Source organism: Podarcis bocagei (genome assembly GCF_964188305.1).
Source record: "Podarcis bocagei genome assembly, chromosome: 2".
Classification (NCBI taxonomy): Eukaryota; Metazoa; Chordata; class Lepidosauria; order Squamata; family Lacertidae; genus Podarcis; species Podarcis bocagei.
In genome coordinates, this window is record NC_138126.1 from 103,820,154 (window position 1) to 103,838,542 (window position 18,389).

Below are 18,389 nucleotides of genomic sequence, written 5' to 3' on the forward strand. Positions count from 1 at the left end.
TGCCTTTGGGGTCGAAGTCAAACCATTGGAGAGAATATTGGATAATTTGAATAAATGAAATTTCTCAGAAAACGAACATTTTATAATAAATTAGTGTATCCAAATTTATATGAACAGACAGTAAGTGTGAGGGCTCGCTTCCTTCCTCCTCTTGCATGCCTGACATCAGAGGAAACATTCTGGTTTGTTAAATAATAGTTTTAATATTAAGAGGCACACAGCACAGGCAGTTAGTGACTGTGCCATGTGCCAGCCCCTCCTCCAACTTGGGAATCGTGATTGTCATATCAGCCAGCCTCAGGTCTGTGGCTGCTGTTGTTGAATGCCAGGTTGGTGTGAGCATCGTCGGAAGCTGTAATTTAACAAATCAAGTTTCCACTTAAGTCGGGCATGCAAGAGGAGGAGGAGGAGGAGATAAGATTGGGAAAAGGAATGCTTGAGCTTGTTCAGACACAATGCAACAAACTGTGATTTGTTAGAGCAGCTGTGTAATGTCTGAACGAGAAGTATGTCCTTCCGAAGCTTTTGTAGTATGGCATCTGCATTGCTTATATTTCTGACTGCAGAACTCACAAAAATGTGTTCAAAAATTACTCTTTTGGCTAATCTGGAATAAGTACTGCCCTTTACTTTTCTAGTTTTTATCGTCTGTGCTTGAACATTGCTTTCATCAGGGACACTTTGTTTCCAGTCCTTCAGCCACTACAGAATAATGTTACACAATTGCTAAATATTCTCTGTGGTTAACAAACCACCAGATTTGAACCAACCACACACACACACACACACACACACACACACACACACTTTGCATAAGGATTTATATTTTTCTCTTTACTTCTCTTTTGAAGGACTGGTGGACATTTAAAAGTAAACAAACAGCTCAACACTGGATTGCATTTTTAATCCATTTTTGCCAACTCCTATTTGTTTCCTGCTTGTCTACATAGACTAGGAAAGAAGTTCATCTTTCCATTAAATCCTTGGCTTTGCTGGCCTCTAGCTGTTAGTCAGCTTTTGCGTTACAGCTGCATCCTAAAACTCTGTGTATTGTAAAATTGAGGGGTTTAGTTTTCTATTACATTGCTTTTACACACAGTGAATTGAACATGACTGAACATTCTAGATCCTAACCCCCATTTCCTAATCAACATTTTGCTCTCCAATCTATCAGGAATTATTGTGCAGCAGACTAAGTTAGCTTCTGCCAGCCAGCGGTAATCCTATAAGAAATTGTGGTTTAATGGAGGCTCAAGCGTTCGCCACGAGGGGGGGAGAGAATTTAAGTATTATTAAGGTTAGTCATTCGGTTTTGTAACTGGGCTGGCAGACGTCAGAGTCAGTATCTCAGATGTCAAATGTTCTCACACAGGATTTCTTAAACATTGTCATAGCAAGTCTTCCAAGGTCAAAGAACAGTTTCAACCTCCATGAAAATACCTAGGGAAAAATAATAGGCGGAGCTAATTCAAATTATAGGGAAAGAGTGGGGTACATTAAGGGGGGAAGCGGGGAGCATGGGATGCTTTGAAATGCTCAAGATATAGAAGCAAAGAGACAGGAAACAGCTCCTTCAAATTCTGATGAATTGTCCCACACTGGCTCATAAAATTGGGCCCTACAGTTTCCTATGGAATGTGATGGTAAATGTAGACAGTTACTCCTTTGCTGTTCACATTCTAGTCCTCAAAACAAACTACTTGTGGGACTGTAGACCAGCACAAATGAAAAAATAAAATAGAAGTCCCTGCTTCCCAAAAAGTATCATAAACAGACGACTAATGGGGTGGAAGCTGCTCTTTGGAACTGGGAGGCTGTCTTGTAAGGAAGGACATGGTACATAACCCCGAAGACTGGGCTCAGCAAATTTAAACATACCACTACATCTCTAATATATTTCATTGATGTGTTGACACAGGTAATTATGCAAACTCACGATACAAATTCCAGCAACTGGTAATCAATGAAGTGTTTATTTCTTTGCTTCTAGAAGCTGGCAGGCTGGGCAGCTGAGAGACAGAGCTATGCCTGATTTCTTTTGGAATCCAAGGCTGTGGCTATCGGAGAAGCAAGACCCTTTGGGGTCTTAATGCTGTGAACCCCTCTGTCGTAGGCTTAATTTGTATACAGTGGTGCCCCGCAAGATGAACGCCTCGCGAGACGAAAAACTCGCAAGACGAAAGGTTTTTTCGTTTTCGAGTTGCTTCGCAGGACGAATTTCCCTATGGGCTTGCTTCGCAAAACGAAGCTTGCCCCCGCACCCCGGACCCCTTTTGAACCAAAGGGCGGCAACGGGGAGAAGTGATCTTCTCCCCTCCGCCCCTTGCTTCAAAAGAGATGACAGAGGGGAAGGCGCACGCGCGCCTTCCCCTCTGTCCCCGGACCCCTTTTGAACCAAGGGGCGGCAACGGAGAGAAGCGATTCTCCCCGCTGCCCCTTCCCTTGCTTTAAAACAGGTCCGGGGACAGAGGGGAAGGCGCGCGGCGCTTCCCCTCTGTCCCCGGACGGTCTCCATAGGAACGCATTGATTGATTTTCAATGCATTCCTATGGGAAACGGTGCTTCGCAAGACGAAAAACTCGCAAGAAGAAAAAACTTGCGGAACGAATTAATTTCGTCCTGCGAGGCACCACTGTATATGGGTAAATAAACCATATATAATAATAATTAATAATAATTAATAATAAAAATTTATTACTTGTACCCCGCCCATCTGGCTGGGTTTCCCCAGCCACTCTGGGCGGCTTCTAACAAAGATTAAAAATACATTAAATACATATCAGAAAGACACCACTGTCCCTCATTCTGAAGGAAACACAAACCCTGAATAAGTGCCTGGAACCCCTGCTGTACCCAGTAGCTTCTTTCAGGTGGGGAATTTTCATTAGCACAAGCATTTCTGCTTGCAAGACAAAACAGTCTCCCCCCCTCCCATATCCTGTCCAGGGAATTCTCCCAACCCTCCTGAGAGGATTTGGGAGAGATGTGAGGGGAGGGAAAGCCCTGTTGGACTAGTGGGAACAGCTGTGCTGGCTTTCACTAGCATACCAGGTTAGCTGACTTGGCCTTAAAAAACAGTTCAGGGATTCTGTGGAGGCTGCTTCTGAGAAGAAAGCTGAGGAGAAAGTGGGAAAGCCAAGACAATTACTTCATACTATTTAACAGTATCAACTGTTTCAGCAAATTTTGTTGAATTTAACCTTCCAGTAGCTCTTAAATATGTATTTTGAGAGACTGTAAGTATGGGTATAAGTTCACAAAGGCTAGGGCAATGACAGCTGGCTTAAGATCAGCTGGAAATTGCAACTGAGAACTGCTAGCTCGTGGGTAGGCAAACTAAAGACCGGGGGCCGGATCCGGCCTAATCACCTTCTCAATCTGGCCTGCGGACAGTCCGGGAATCAGCATGTTTTTACATGAGTAGAATGTGCCCTGTCATTTAAAATGTATCTCTGGGTTATTTGTGGGGCCTGCCTAGTGTTTTTACATGAGTGGAATGCGTGCTTTTATTTAAAATGCATCTCTGGGTTATTTGTGGGGCATAGGAATTCGTTCATTCCCCCCCCCCAAAAAAAAATTAGTCCGGCCCCCTACAAGATCTGAGGGTCAGTGGATCGGCTATCTGCTGAAAAAAATTGCTGACTCCTGTTGCTAGCCCATTACTGAGAGAAAATGTAGCTTCTCTCTCTCTCTCTCTCTCTCTCTCTCTCTCTCTCTCTCTCTCTCTCTCTCCACGTGTGAGAACAGGAGTGAGAGTCTGTGTTTTCCACAGAAGCTTATGCCATAATAAATGTATTAGTTTTTAAGTTTCCACTGAACTTTTGTTTTGAGAATGTAGGGTGATCACCTGCTTTTCCCAGCCCAAGCTTAGTGTGCTGCTTCTTGAGGATTTAAGCACTTTCACAATCAAGAGTTCTCAGCTTCCCTACGTGTTATGATCACTACATGGAATACGTTTGGAAAATGTGTAGTGTGGTTCCCCATCAGAACCATGGTGATATAGTGTTTAGAGTATTGAATTTGGGCTCGGAGACCGGGGTGGTGGTGGTGGTGTCACATCCTCACTCGATAGCGAAGCTCAGTGGGTGACCTTGGGCCGGTCACAGCCTCAGCCTAACTTCATGGGATTGTTGTGAAGATAAAATGGGGAGGGGGAGAACTCTCACAAGCTCCTTGGAGGAAAAGTGGGATACAAGTGTAATAATAAATACTGTATTGGCCCGAATATAAGCCGCACCCGAATATAAGCTGCACCTTTAAAATTCAAGGGGGGGGGGGAGAAAAAAAGACAATACCTGAATATAAGCTGCTTCCTTAAAATTCCACAGGCACTCACACCCGTTCCGTTTTACCATGTGTCTGTTTCAGCAGCAATACCCGTAAAAGCCAGTTTTTGTAAGGTCACAAATTTAAGGAAATTTGGGGGGAAAGTGAGGCTTATATTCAGGCCAATACGGTAAATAAAACAAAACTTTCCCCTTGGTGTGAAGAGTTTTTGAATAACTGCCAAGGAAGTCTTCTGGTTGTATATAAACTGTTATTTTCTTGTATCAGGAACAATCTAGATGACTAGGCACTCTACATGCGATGGTGTCACGTGGAGCAAATTTTACACTGAAGCTGCGGTGGCCGAAGCAAATAGGCCTGCCCTAATTCTCTAATAAACAGCTTGTATCCTTTTGCTGCTTGGTTGTCCTCCCCGTAAGCAGTTCTGCATTTAAAAAGCACAACTGCTTTTTAACTTAGTTTGTAGATATTTTATTCAGGGAGGAAATACCCTACATTTGGGATGTCCTTCTTTTCAGAAATGTGATTAACTTTGAGATCTTGTTACTTATTCAAGTCTTGTGCATATTAATCTCAGTTCTCCCCAAGACCTCGTAGAGAAATATAGTTGTACAACAATTCATTGCTGTCAGTGATTCAAGCAGATAAATCTCTCTGATTCTGCAAATGAAAAAGCAGATTAATTAGGCATTCATCAGCATTATCAGGGCTCCATGCTGGTTTTCCCAATTTAAAAAATTATGCTTCCATGGCATTTGGCATAGTGAGGCACCTCTTACTTTACAAAGCATCCTTGGAGACACACACACACACAAATTCTATGAAGAGACCCATTCCTTTTGAGGAGTAGTGCTGTTTCTGGCTCTAAAAATCAAGGTGCGGTGGATGGAAACTGTAATGTGACGTTCTTCTCAGCACTTTCTACCTGCATAGTAGAGAACACCATGCAGTAAGGGGGCAGGGATTGCTGTTTGGCAGGGGTGGGGAACCTAATCCAGACCTCCTCTTGTGGCCCACCAGGCCATTTTGGGCAGACCATGCCCACTTGCTCTACACCCAACATAATACATGATACCAGGTGAAGGGCAGGTAAAGGTGGAACTTGACTGAAAGGGATTTTGCATAGAGTGTTTTGCCACCCCTTTGCTTGGTGCTTGGGATGAACTGAGCACAGGGTTTGCAAAGCCTTTGTGCAATACTTTCAATGTGTGTTTGCACTGAGTTTGCATTATTGGGGGGAGCTATGGAAAACGGACCTGAAATATACTGTGTGTTATTTATTGAAGGAAAACCACATGAAAATGATCCACAGATGGTAGTTAACTCCAAGTAGACTAGTGAAAATGTTTAAAGCTAAGGCAGGCAAATGCTGGAAGTGTGCAAAGAGGTAGAAGGATGTGGTGGTCATGTAAAGTAATCAAAGAATTCTGGGAAATGATTTATAAAGAACTAAAAAAAAGTTTAAGAGAACATTTCCCAAGAAACCAGAAGCTTTTCTTCTGAGAAAAGTAACAATAAAAGTCCCCCACCACCACCAAAAAAAATAAGGCAGTCAGAATTTTGCTTGTAGCGCCAACCAAGGAGGAATGGCACTTTGAGTTATTGGAATATTCGGAGTTAGCAGGTCTGACTAGTAAGATAAGAGAACAGGACGATCAAGAATACAAAAAAGAATTGGAAAATGTTTGTAAAGTATTTTTAAAATCAGTATAAACAAGTGAACAGATTAGTAGGACTTGAATAAATTCGGCAGTACAAGAGAAAGTAGGAGATAATAAATAAGAAGAATAGAACTTGGTAACTTAGAGTATGCGGAAGAGTGGGAAAAGAAAAGATACAAGAGAAGGAGAGGAAAGGAAGTCTTCAGGTGTTTTGTGTTGTGTCCTTGGTTTGTCGTGGCTTTGTTTTCATTTCCCCCATTTTATTCTTTACTTATTTTTTTAAAAACTCTATGTAAAAACGCAAATAAAAATTACCGTACTTTCAAAGTGTGTTTGGGAAGGTTGCACAAGGGGTATTGGCAAGTGCCAATCTCCTGGTGTCATTATGATGTCAGTTGACATATGGATTGTCCCACCCAGCTATCAAAGTTGGCCCACATGAGTGTGGGGAGATAAGTATTTGGTCTGGCCCATCAGGCCAAAAAGATTCCTCACCCCTGTTTTGGGGGATATCCAAATTGGACCCAAGAGTGGCCTGCATAGCTTTGTGTGCTCCATCCAGATTGTAATAGTATAAACAGTACACATTTTATCAAATAAGAATAAATAAAATTTCAATTGAATGTTAGTATTAACCATAGGCCTCCACATAAATAAATTAAATCAAGGTTTGCATGTGCAAAAAGAGGTAGGAGCTAGGCGAATGAGGCCCCAGAAAGGTCTTAAGATCTCTTTAAGTTCTATATAGTTCTAGTAAGACATATCTTACAACCTAGTTTTGTACTTATATCCATATATTGTTAAGGGTAGCAAAACTGGAAGATAACCAGTAGATTTCTTAGACATTTATATCACTGAAATGGAATATAGGCATTTTGTGAATATCTTTTTCTTTTTTTAAAAAAAATGGAGAGATGAGTTTTGCTTGTGCGTGGTTTTTTTTTTTTTACACCATCTTACAGAATTTAAAACTGCATGTATGAATTGTGAATGTCTTTGCCGAGACAGAAAAACATTTTTCATTGTTGCTGAATCATTTTCACCTTGGACTCAGTAAATGCGGCTCCATTGCACAGAATATATGAAAGCATAGCCATGAAAAAGAAATGAATTTGTGCCCTGTCAAAGTTACAAGTGGAAAATGTGCACAGCGGATTAACCATTCAAAACTTATATATATGAGCTTTCTCCTATTTTCCTCCCATTTTTTTTAGTAGACGGATGATTTCGAGTAGTTGGTTCACAGCAGGCTGTAAAATCAGCATGGAACAAACTTTTGCTAATGTTATGCTGAGGTTTTTAAAAAGAAGTTTTCCCCACTGCTTTGTACTTCATAAACAAGCAAACCTGGAGTTCCTGCATAGTTTTGTTGGCATACAGTTTTCATGATAGTTTATAATGACCCACTGCCCATTGTTTCCCCAACAGCACAGCCCGTTCTTTGCTGAGCAGCTAACAGCGTTTCAGGTATGGCTAACGATGGGAGTAGAAAACCGCAATCCACCAGAACAGCTTCCCATTGTGCTGCAGGTGAGTTGGCAAGCAATAAGACTGCTAGCTTCATTGAGGCTGCTGCAGCAGCAGCAGCAGCATGTGGACAACCAGCCAGCTGCAAATTTGCTCAGTATGTGTGTATTTGCGTGCATGCCTTTCCCTGACTGCTTTGCTCTCTGCCAGATGGTGTTTGGGTAAATAAATTATGTGGACTGCGTTGGAGACTAATTGGAGCTGATTGTTTGCTGGGCCTTTGCTGAAAAAGACACATTGCACACAAGCATAGTCCCACTACCCCACCCCCTAAGTGCTCCCCAGGTGAGCATAAATTGAGGTTGCAGGCCATTAGTCAGTGCTACGGAATTTAACTCCTTCACCTGTTTTCTTTTGGTGCATCAGCAAGGCACTCGCACAAAACAGCTAGTCATGTCACCCTCTCTTCCCCACCCACAATTTACTGGCTACTAGTGACCAGTGCTTTTTTCCTGGGGGGACACATACCCCTAAACGTTTTGTGAATCTAACGGGGGAAGAAACTAATTTTTTTTTAGCTTATTCTCTAGAACGGTGAATCGTCAGTGTGTGAAGCAGTGTGGAATGTGTGCGGGTAATGCATGTTCTTTGTACTTTTGTCCATTTACTGTATTTATTTTCCTCACTTTGAACTATAAAATGGTGATTTTCTTGAGTCAAAATGAGAGTACCCCTAAACATTTTTTAAGAAAAGAAGCACTGCTAGTGACAATAGGGACTTATCTTTCCAACAGGCTTTTGGGAACTGACTTCTTTTAATGAAAGGGCTGCTGCCATGCTGTTTTTATTGTAATTATTTGCATGGTTTTAGCAGATAGAACTAAAACTATATATATATATATATATATATGCTTTCGTAGATTTTCACGGGTACAGGAATGCAGGTTTTGGTGTCTTCGGGTGTCTTCCCGTGTAAGAGTTGGGGTGTCTAGGCGACGTTTCGACGAGGTCTCACTCGTCATCTTCAGGCTGGTGCTTTCGGCTTCTTGTTACTGGAACAGAGCAGGATCTCAGTGTTTGAGTTCCTATAAATACTGTTGAGGGGGTGTGGTGTATAGCCTCCAACGTTCTGGGCAGAGAGGAAATTCCCAGGTTAGTGTGTCTTTTCTTCTTTTGTTCATTAATTACTTGAGGGATATCTTGAGTGATTTCTTGAGTGATATTCTGAGTACCACTTAGGAGGGTCATTAGGTGTGGATTAGTTGCTAAAGCTTTCGTGTTTTGACCTCTTGAGCTTGTGAAGAGTTTTTTCTGAGAAGATGGCTGTACTGCACTTAGTTGTGCTCTGGCTTGGCTTCGTGTATAGGGGCGAGCTGTGGTTTTGTGCCCTGTGCCAGCCAGATCTGTGTAGGGATTGCAGGGGGGTGCAGCATCCGGAGGTGCCACTATGGTTTGGCTACTGGATGGTGTCTGTAATTTATCTGTGGAGAGGGTCTGGGTTTGGGTCTGGTGTGGTTGATTGGAGATGGCGTTCTGTGTGCCTCTGGTTCTGGTGTCGGTTTTTGTGGGGAGGGCTAATTTTCCAGATGTCTGGCAGGCGGGACGTATCGTCACGCTTGTTCATGTTGTGAGGGTGTTTCTCTATCTCGATGGCTTCCATGATTATTCTCTTGTGGTGGTGTTCCATGTTAAAGAGCAATTTGGAATCTGAAAAATTAATTTCGTGTCCTGTTTCTTTCATGTGTTGGTAAAGAGAGGAAGTTTTTTCTTCTTTTTTGACGGCATTCTTGTGTTCTGCGATACGTGCATTTATTCGTCTGTTTGTTTGTCCAATGTACGTGGCTGGGCAGACTTTGCAGGGTATTTCATAGACCCCTTGGTTTTCTAACTGGATTTTATCTTATATATATATAAGATCTTATATATATATAAGATTTTATCTTTATATATATATATAAAGGTTTAAATGTTTTTAATGGTTCTTATTTTTATCTTTAAATTGTCTTGAGTCCTGTCAGGGGAAAAGGAGGAATAATAATAATAATAATAATAATAATAATAATAATAATATAATAATAATAATAATAATAATAATAATAATAATAATGTGCATTGACTTGCATTAAATGGATGACTATTGTAAGCTATAGAATTTTAGAAGAAGAGTGAGGGGACTGACTGACAAATCCCTAGATTCCATATCAAATGCATAAATGACTGTCTAGTCCAGAGTTGGGGACCAAATGTCAATTGGCAAGTGTGTGAAAAAATAGCTGTTTTCTGCTCAGCTTGCCCTATATTGTGGTGCTGGTGTTGGTTTGTCTTCCCCTCTCTCTCTCTCTCTCTCTCTCTCTCTCTCTCTCTCTCTCTTTCATTTCATTGCTGTTTGTAGTCAAGAAGGAGAGTTGTACAAAATAAGTAAATGTTATAGGTAATTATCATGTAAAAGAAATAACTGCTTAACCAAAATTTAGAAGTCGTTGAATTCTGACATTAAAAATGCCCCAGCAAGTGTTACCCTTTGCATTTAATATCTGCAAAATGGCATAGCCAGAGATTAATTCACATTTGCTCACTTTCCTGTGCTGAAAAAAGCACCCTTCCATTATTATTAGAAGACAGTGTGAGGGAAGGGGGTGGTGTTGCTCCTGAAGCCTGTAATTTAATAACAGTCTTGAGCTGGAATTTTGCAGATATAAGTGACTTAGTTTCTCAAGGTAAAAAACAAAATGTAAGATCATCCAGGCCTATTGAGACAATAAAGCAAAAAATAGATGTTCCAGCATTTTGGTGGAATATAGAATCTAGTAGTTACTCAGTTCTGCCTTGAGCCCTAACTGCAATGCACAAGTTTCCTGGGAGGCACAGAATAAAAAACAACAAATATATATCACCATTGTACTATCCCATACCTTTGAGAACTATACATTGATGCTTGAGAACAGTTCAGTTTTCTAATAATCTGCACAGGCAATGCTGACTGCAACCAAAGAGTGAATCGTTATTTCCTGCAGTTATTTGAGGACACTTGGTCATATTTTGTTTTCATTTACTTGAAGTTAGCCAGTCATAGACTCTTCCTGCTTAGAGGAATGGGACTATCCAAGGGCGTCCATTTTCCTCTCTTATAATAGGAAAAGACTCTCATTCCCACTTAGATCCACAATCTTGCATCATGGCTGGCAGTATCATCAATCTTTGTGAATCTGACTCTTCATTTTGTAGAGCCTCTGAAGCCTGGGAGATCATTCTTGGAAAGGGGTGATAGATGGGCAGTTTATCTCTGACAAAGCCGTGGAGACAGGGAGATTTCTTATCCAGCATCAAATCTGTTGAGAGACTTGACATTAGAGGGATGCTACGATCATTAATTTTGCAACAATATTAAGATACCCACTTGCTTCCTATTGCTTCTTAGGGAGAAGTGACTAAGCCGGTGGAAAAGTCAGCACAGAGGGGAGGATTCATTAGGGCCACCAAGTTTACATTGTTTCATGGTGCAATTTAATTAAATTTGGCAAAGCATGTAGATGTTTTAGCCTCATGAATGTGCCCACTTGCATAGTGCATCTGAACTTAAGTAACTGATCTAGAAGAGAGACTTCACTCCCACATTTCTCTCGCTTCTTACTCTTTTGCATTATATTTTCCTTGAAATGGTTGTAATATTCACAGGAGGACAATTCTTTTGTAAATGGCCTTTTATTGACTTTTTAACAATGCAGTTCCTATAGAATTTCTGATCTGTTGGGGAAAGGGATTACCCATGTAGAGAAGGGCAGGAGGGAGAGACAGCAATTTCATAGTGTAAGGAAGTTGCCCACTTTGGTACTGTATATGCTTCAACCGTTGATGGTTAAATCTTGATGAGGCATTTGCTTTCCGAACTGTATCCAGTGCAGCTCAGTAGTAGTTGCCTTGTGGATGCAATGCCTAATTGCAGATGCAGAGGAAGGTTTTGTTTTATCTACTGCTGCCTTTTAATAATGGCATCGGCTGCTGTTTGACCTGTGCTATCCTGCAATTTTAATTTAAAACCACCTTGAATGTATTCATTCCTGCTTTGGGTAGGAAGTCTGATATTTGCATATACATGGAATTTATTTTTTAAAAAAAGAAATCTCGGATCCCCTGCCTTTTCTGTATATTTGCCTCTCTGGTTTCGCAAGCAGTGTTTTTCTTTTCTTATCAGACAGGGATCAGAGTTTGCTAGATCTCAATTGAAAAGTTCACTGTTGTTTGTATCAAACAAAGAATAGTTTTGTTTTCCATATATCTGCAATATTAAGAATCAGAATATTAAAACATAATATTTTAAATACAAGTTTTTGTGCCCATTTCCAGCAATGAGTATATGCAGCTTGTGAGGGAGTATTGCTTTTATTATTAATTGTATTGTCTGCTTTATGGTAGCCAACCATGTCTTGACAAGGGCTGAATGTATCTTGATGGTGAAAATCATTGCCCCATGCCCAATGTAACCACCTAATTCAACTATTTACGGTACTTTCAGCCTTGTTACTCTTGCTGATTGACCCATTTTTTACTCATGTGCTCCTAGAAGGCTAAAAACACAAGAGACTAAGGTGGCTTTCTTATACGACGCCTTGCAAGTTTAAAAAAAATTTTTTTTAGATCTTACTAGTATGCCACATATACTCAGTAGGTATGCTCTTTTCAAAGGCACACCTTAGATTTTCTGTATGTTAGAAATTGTCAAATAAGATCTTATCAAAATTACTGAACAACTTTTCCAATACATGTAAAATATCTTGAGTGTAGAGCTTTCCTCCTGCTGAATTATCTCCCTCATCTCCAAACTACCTAGTTATACTTGCTGTCTTTGCTTATTATTCTCCTGCCTGCTATCTTCTTGATCCTCTCCAAACTGGTTTTTACACGTTCTGCTGAACAAAAAGTGTTAATACAAAAATTTCCAGTGCCCTTTGCATGGCCAAGTTGTGTTTGTCTAACTTCATTCCTCCTTTTCATTATCTCCAGGATTATAATTTCCTTTTTGTATCTATTGCTGAAGCTATTGTTCATGTTCTGTTTATCTCCTGCTGGACTACGATAATCTCCCCTTTGCAAGTCTTTCCTAATGCTTTATCCACTCCTAGTCAGTTCAGAACACTATCTAGAAGTCTGGAGCCAGATGCTGTTCACATGAGAGTTCTTTAAGAAATCAAATGTAAAATTGCTTAAAAGCCAGTGTTCTTACCATTGGAAGGGAAGATGCTGAATGTAACACTCCTTTTTAAAATGTCTTGGGTATATCCAACTAACCTCTGTCTCAGGTAAATTGGGAAAAAGTTTTATAAAAGGCAGAGTTATTTAACCTATAGGATAAGTCCTGCTGAGAGCTAAGTACTGGTTTGCAAAGGAAAATCTTGTTTTTCAACACATATAGAGAGGGACAATCCAGAATATATTTGTGTTCTTGGATTTTCCAAAAGCTTGACAAAGTCTCTTACCAAAAGCTTCTAAAGGTTATGGGATAAGAGAGCAGCTTCTCTTATAGACTCGTTAAAAAATAGGAGGCAAAGAGCTACAACAGATAGACCATTTTCACAGTGGAGGAAAGTAAACAGTACAGGTCACTTAATTGCAAGTGAGATGTGTAGTGTGGTAGCCAGTTTGCAGATAACATCAATTTATTTCGGACAGTGAAATGTTAAGCAAATTGAAAATAACCCAACAGGGGTTAAACTGGGTGACTGAAATGAGTGGATAAAATTTGGGGTTAAGTTGAGATTTGGCCCCTGTCATGATTCCCTCTCACGTCTCTTGATTCAGATCAGCACTTGAGGATGAGGACTAGGATATGGGAGGGAGGAATGGAACTATGCAGCACCACTTGATGAACACCCTCCCTGCCCTAGATACTCCTTGACTTGTTGAGGCAGGAGACCCCACCCTCTCCTGCCCCATTGTCCCCCAGAACCAGGAGGGGATTGCAAAGGGATGAGTAGAGGAAGTTGCAGTCTCTCAATGTGTGCATGCATCCTGTGGGAGGAAAGTACATGAACTGAGGAAGGGGGAGGAGTCTCCTGTTGCTGCAACTGCTCCATAGAGCAGTGTTTCCCAACCTTTTTTGGGCAAAGGCACACTTGTTTGATGAAAAAAATCTCGAGGCACACCACCATTACAGCCCCGTGACATCAGCGCACAGCGTCACGCCGGGAGGGACGCACGAAAGTGTAAGTTTCAATTTTTTTCCCTCCCCCTTGCCGGGGAACCTCCAAGCTTTGGGGGTGGGGGGGGAGGAGGCAGCAAAGCGAGGCAGGAAGGAGAGCGCAGCTTGGCTGGGTGAGCTTTGGCAGGGGCAGGGAATGAGAGCCGCGAGGCGGGCGCTGCGGACGGAGGCGCTGCCCGCCGAGCTCGCAGGCAGCCAGGCAGGCAGACGGCGAGAGCCCCGCGCTGGGCGGCCTCTCCTCGCCGCCGCCCCGCCTCTCGCTGCCCGACTCGCCCGCCTCCCTCCAGGCAACATCTCGCGGCACACCAGGCAACATCTCGCGGCACACTAGTGTGCCGCGGAACAGTGGTTGGGAAACACTGCCATAGAGCACAGACCTGAGAATAGCTGCCTAGTTGCTAGATTGGTGTGCATAGCTATCCAGAGCTGCAGAAGCGACTGTGTTATCTTTGACAATAAAGAGTTAACTGTCTGCCATTTGCATTCCTGTGACTGGGAAGCACCCTTGACAGATCAGCTCTTTTATGCTACAGCAACAGTCTCTATGTAGGGGCTATGTGAGTAAGGTCGGGAAAAGGGTACCCACAATAGCTGTAGTTTTCAGAAGATTACAGTCTACACCTACAGATTTTATCATTCAAAGGTATTGATATTGATGATCCACTAAGACAATGAAGGGTAAATGTTGATAATATTTCTGTGCATCTGACAAGCACTTCAAATAGGTAAACTCCCCCCAAAAAGTCATTTGACTATTATTGTGGTATACCCATTTCTTAGAATTTTGTGTTATGGTTTAGCATCTGTTATATGGGTGCTAAGTTCCTAGTAAACATCTCAAAGTGATTTAAACATCAGCAGTAAAAAACATATAAACCAATTTCATATGTAAAAACAATTAAAGCAATTTTATATCTCCGCTTAAAAGACTTGTTGAAATTCCATTGCAGCCTAATGTCCTAAAACGCAGACAACCAGTAAGGATTGTTGACTATAAATCCAGTCATTTTTAGCCAAAGCCATGCAGCATACTATTGAAATATATTGGTAAATGATTACTTTATTCTTTAATGCCATGTTAATATGTAATCTTTTATTTGGGAGCCTTCATACTTTAGAGGTCTGTAGATCTACCAGCTCATTAACATAGCTGGATGTGGTTTTAATGAGTCTGTATTAAATTACTAATGTGCAGCCTCCTCCTGCTCCTTTTCTCTCCACTCTGACCTCTTAGCATCTATTTGCCAAGGAAAACAAAGACTGATTACTGCTTCCAATTCCTTTTGAATAGCTTCTTGCTGTTCATTATATATTGGACTGGAGATGCAATTTTCAGTTTAATCTCTCTGGTCTCTCCTCCCCAGCTTCTCTCTCTCTCACACACACATCACCACAGATTCAACCTTTTCCTTAGCTTCATCTAGAAAGTCATCCCCTGCAAAAATAGCAAAGTGCTGCCCTAGCAGGAGCAAAGAACTGGAGAAGCAGGCAGCAACTGGCAACACTTGTCCTGCCCGATGCACACAGTTAAAAAAACCCCACAATGTAGATTAACTGTTCTGTAGCTTACATGGCCATGATCCTAAGGTTTTGAGGCTCCAGCACACTGCAGTAGCACAAGAGCACAAATATAGTCTGCTGAGTGCACTCCCTGCCTGCCCTTATGAATTCCTCTGGAATGTCCATCAGACACCTGCTCCGCCTAATCATGGCTGTAGGGCGGAAGTTGACCAACAAATGGGGTAGGCGCCTGCTGATTAGGTAGCTGCCCATTTGCAAACCACAGTGCCATTGCTTTCCCACCTCTGGGAGCCAGCCTCTTACACTTTGAATGAGAGACTAAAGGGGAGACAGAGCACCTTAGCTGCCTGGCCTTGTTGTTGTAGCATGTATTTTATTTTATTTTTAAATGCTATTTCTAGTTTACCTTCTGAGATGGGTTGTGTTGCAACAGCAGATGTGAGAGGTGGTTTCAAAAGAATTGTTTGGGGCTTGGGAGCTCAGACCCTCAAGTATTTCGTTTGTGACCTTAAGCAAGACACTTCTCTTCTAGTCCTGTACTTGCTTACAACACTGACTGGACAAAAGCCTGTGGAAGACTTTTAGCAATGCATGATAACACAGCATAGCCTTCTTTTTGGGTTCTCGACATATGGTATTCAGATACAGAAAGAAGGCAGTGCCTTTGATGTTCTCTTAGACTTTATGTTATGTTTCCATATCTGCAATGGGTAAGAGTTTTCTGGAAAGCTTAATTCCTTGATCATATAATGCAAATCATGTGTGACCTTACATGTATTCTGTGGTATACTTTGGTATTTTTTCTTAGTTATCTGCTCTGCAAGTGGATTATTTTGTTTCTGATCATGGCACAGTTGTAGTCCACGTTGTGTACAGTAATTATATTTTTCTGAAACTGAGATGTTGGTGCTTGAATATAACCTTTCCCTGATCTTGCATACGCTCCAGAATTTCAAATTTCAGGTGCTTTACAGTACAATCTGTTTTTTCCTCCCTCTTTCCCTTTTTCTGCAGGTGCTGTTAAGTCAAGTGCATCGGTTGCGAGCTCTTGATTTACTGGGACGATTTTTGGACCTAGGTCCCTGGGCTGTTAGCCTGGTAGGTACCTATTAAGGCCATCTTTTTGGAAAATGAAAGATGCTGGCTATATAATGAACATGTATGAGTGAAGAATTCATCCTTGCAGGTTATAAAAAAATAATGTCTCACAAATTTGAAGAACTGGACACTAGTTTTCATGAGTTGTATGACCCTGAGGTCAACATAAATTAGGCTTCCAGAGCTTCGGGTGGCTATAGAACTGATGAGAATTCCTTTATTTGTAGTACACATTAGCTGAAGATGGCAATCCTATCCTTGTTTGGCCTCTCCAATTTCATCTGAGGCTACGGATAGTGATAATAAGAGAGGCAATGTGAATGTTTATACAGTTTTTTATGGACATGTTGGATTTATTGAACAAGCTGCCTGAGTAAAATGAAAATAAACTAGATTCTTCCCCAGCTGTTGTAAATTTTATCCATACTTCAAACATGGCCTACCTGGACCTTAAATGAGAAAAAAAATTGGGTCAAAAACATTTGAGGATTTGAACTATGTATGGCTTGTGCACAAGCCATTGGTGGAATAACTATGTACAAGTAAAAGTAAAAACTTAAATTAAAATGAGAGAAAGCAAAGAAATGGAGCACTGTATCCATTAGAAATAACGTTGTTTGGATTGATTAGATTTTTTTTTTGCAAGCTGCCTCCTAGTAGAAGCAAGAAGAGTCAAATGAGAGATGTGGAGAGCAATGCATTGTAAGCACGTTGTGCACTGAGCGAAATGTGGTTTTAAATTAAGTCTCAGTTTTGGCAATCCAGATGAGATGGAAAAAAGCAGCTGATATCCTTGAATAAAACTGACCTGAAACAAATGTGCTGAGATTATGTCTTTAGCATGATCATTGTGATTCATTGTCAGGCGTTTGCCATGCTATTAAAGTTCGTGCTGGGTTCACCTACTCCACACTTCCTAAGTTTATTTTTGGTTCTCAAATTCTCTTCCTCTAGGCTCTGTCTGTTGGCATTTTCCCTTATGTGCTAAAGCTTCTCCAGAGTTCTGCTCGAGAGCTAAGACCTCTTCTGGTCTTCATCTGGGCCAAAATCCTTGCAGTGGACAGTGTGAGTAACCATGAAATGTTAATTTAGTGATGATGCAGAATATGTTAAAAGGGCTGTCTTGATTCATTGCAGAGCCAACACGTGAGATAACTTGTTCATGCTTAGGAATGTCATTAATATGAGAGACTTGCCCAAAGGGAATTAATGTGGAACCATGAGCAAGTTGGATTTAGGAGTGTATGCAATCTGCAGGCCATTGAAGAGGGACCTAGTCAGCTCCTGCAATTTGTGGAATACTCTTCCCAGGAAGGCTTACTTGGCACCTTTAGACTCCAGGAGAAAAAGTGTCTCTTCAACCAGGCAGTCGGCTGATTAACATTCTATGGCTTATTAAATGTGGGAGGTGGGTTATTGGGGGGGTGTTGATAATACCCCACCCATCTGGTTGGGTTTCCCCAGCCACTCTGGGCAGCTTACAGCATATACAAAAACATAATAAAAGATGAAACATTAAAAACCTCCCAATACAGGGCTGTCTTCATGTAGCTCTCCCGGTCTGTCTGTCTGACCATCTACGTTGAAGCCAGTTGGGATTTACTGGAACTTACTGGTAGATCCTGCTATTAAAAGCTCAATGGTCATTTTGTGTGTTGACTCTGTATGTCTATGTCTGTCTCACTTCCTAGTCTCATTTTTAATTCACCTAAAGCTTGCATTGTGCATAAAGGTAATTGCAGACAGAAATGATTAACCAATATAAGTATTACAACATCAAAACTTGATATTTTTTTACAAGCCTGACATTTACAGTATTTGTGTTGACTTAAGTATTTTGATTGCCTTTGCTGATTAATGCTTTAAGCACAAGCAGGAGGAAAGAGCCATGATCACGCGCTGGCATCCTTTCCTTCTGATCCAGAGTTATGTTTAGTGTTATTAAATATATTTTGGATAATGTTTTAAGAGGATTTTGGACTGCAAAGAAAATGAAAAGTAATCTTCAAGCTGTTCTGGGGAAGAAAAAGCTCTTTTTTGATACATGTTTTTGTTTGGCTGGAGATACAAGCCTCCATGTATAATTCAGAATAAGAATATATTCACCGAATCTGGCACACGGCACCGTGGAGGCCAATATGCCAATGAAATTGTTGTCA

General features: G+C 41.2%; 1 protein-coding gene across 2 annotated transcripts in view; it reads left to right on the forward strand.

Moving 5' to 3' along the window:
• The window catches only part of RPTOR (regulatory associated protein of MTOR complex 1), a 325,607-nt gene that overhangs the window by 208,705 nt on the left and 98,513 nt on the right, over positions 1–18,389 (forward strand). For both annotated transcript variants that reach the window (XM_081180842.1, XM_081180843.1), the window contains exons 11-13: positions 7,377–7,478; positions 16,147–16,230; positions 17,185–17,295. In XM_081180842.1, the coding sequence (XP_081036968.1) occupies positions 7,377–7,478; positions 16,147–16,230; positions 17,185–17,295 (297 nt within the window). The remainder of the gene's footprint in view (positions 1–7,376; positions 7,479–16,146; positions 16,231–17,184; positions 17,296–18,389) is intronic.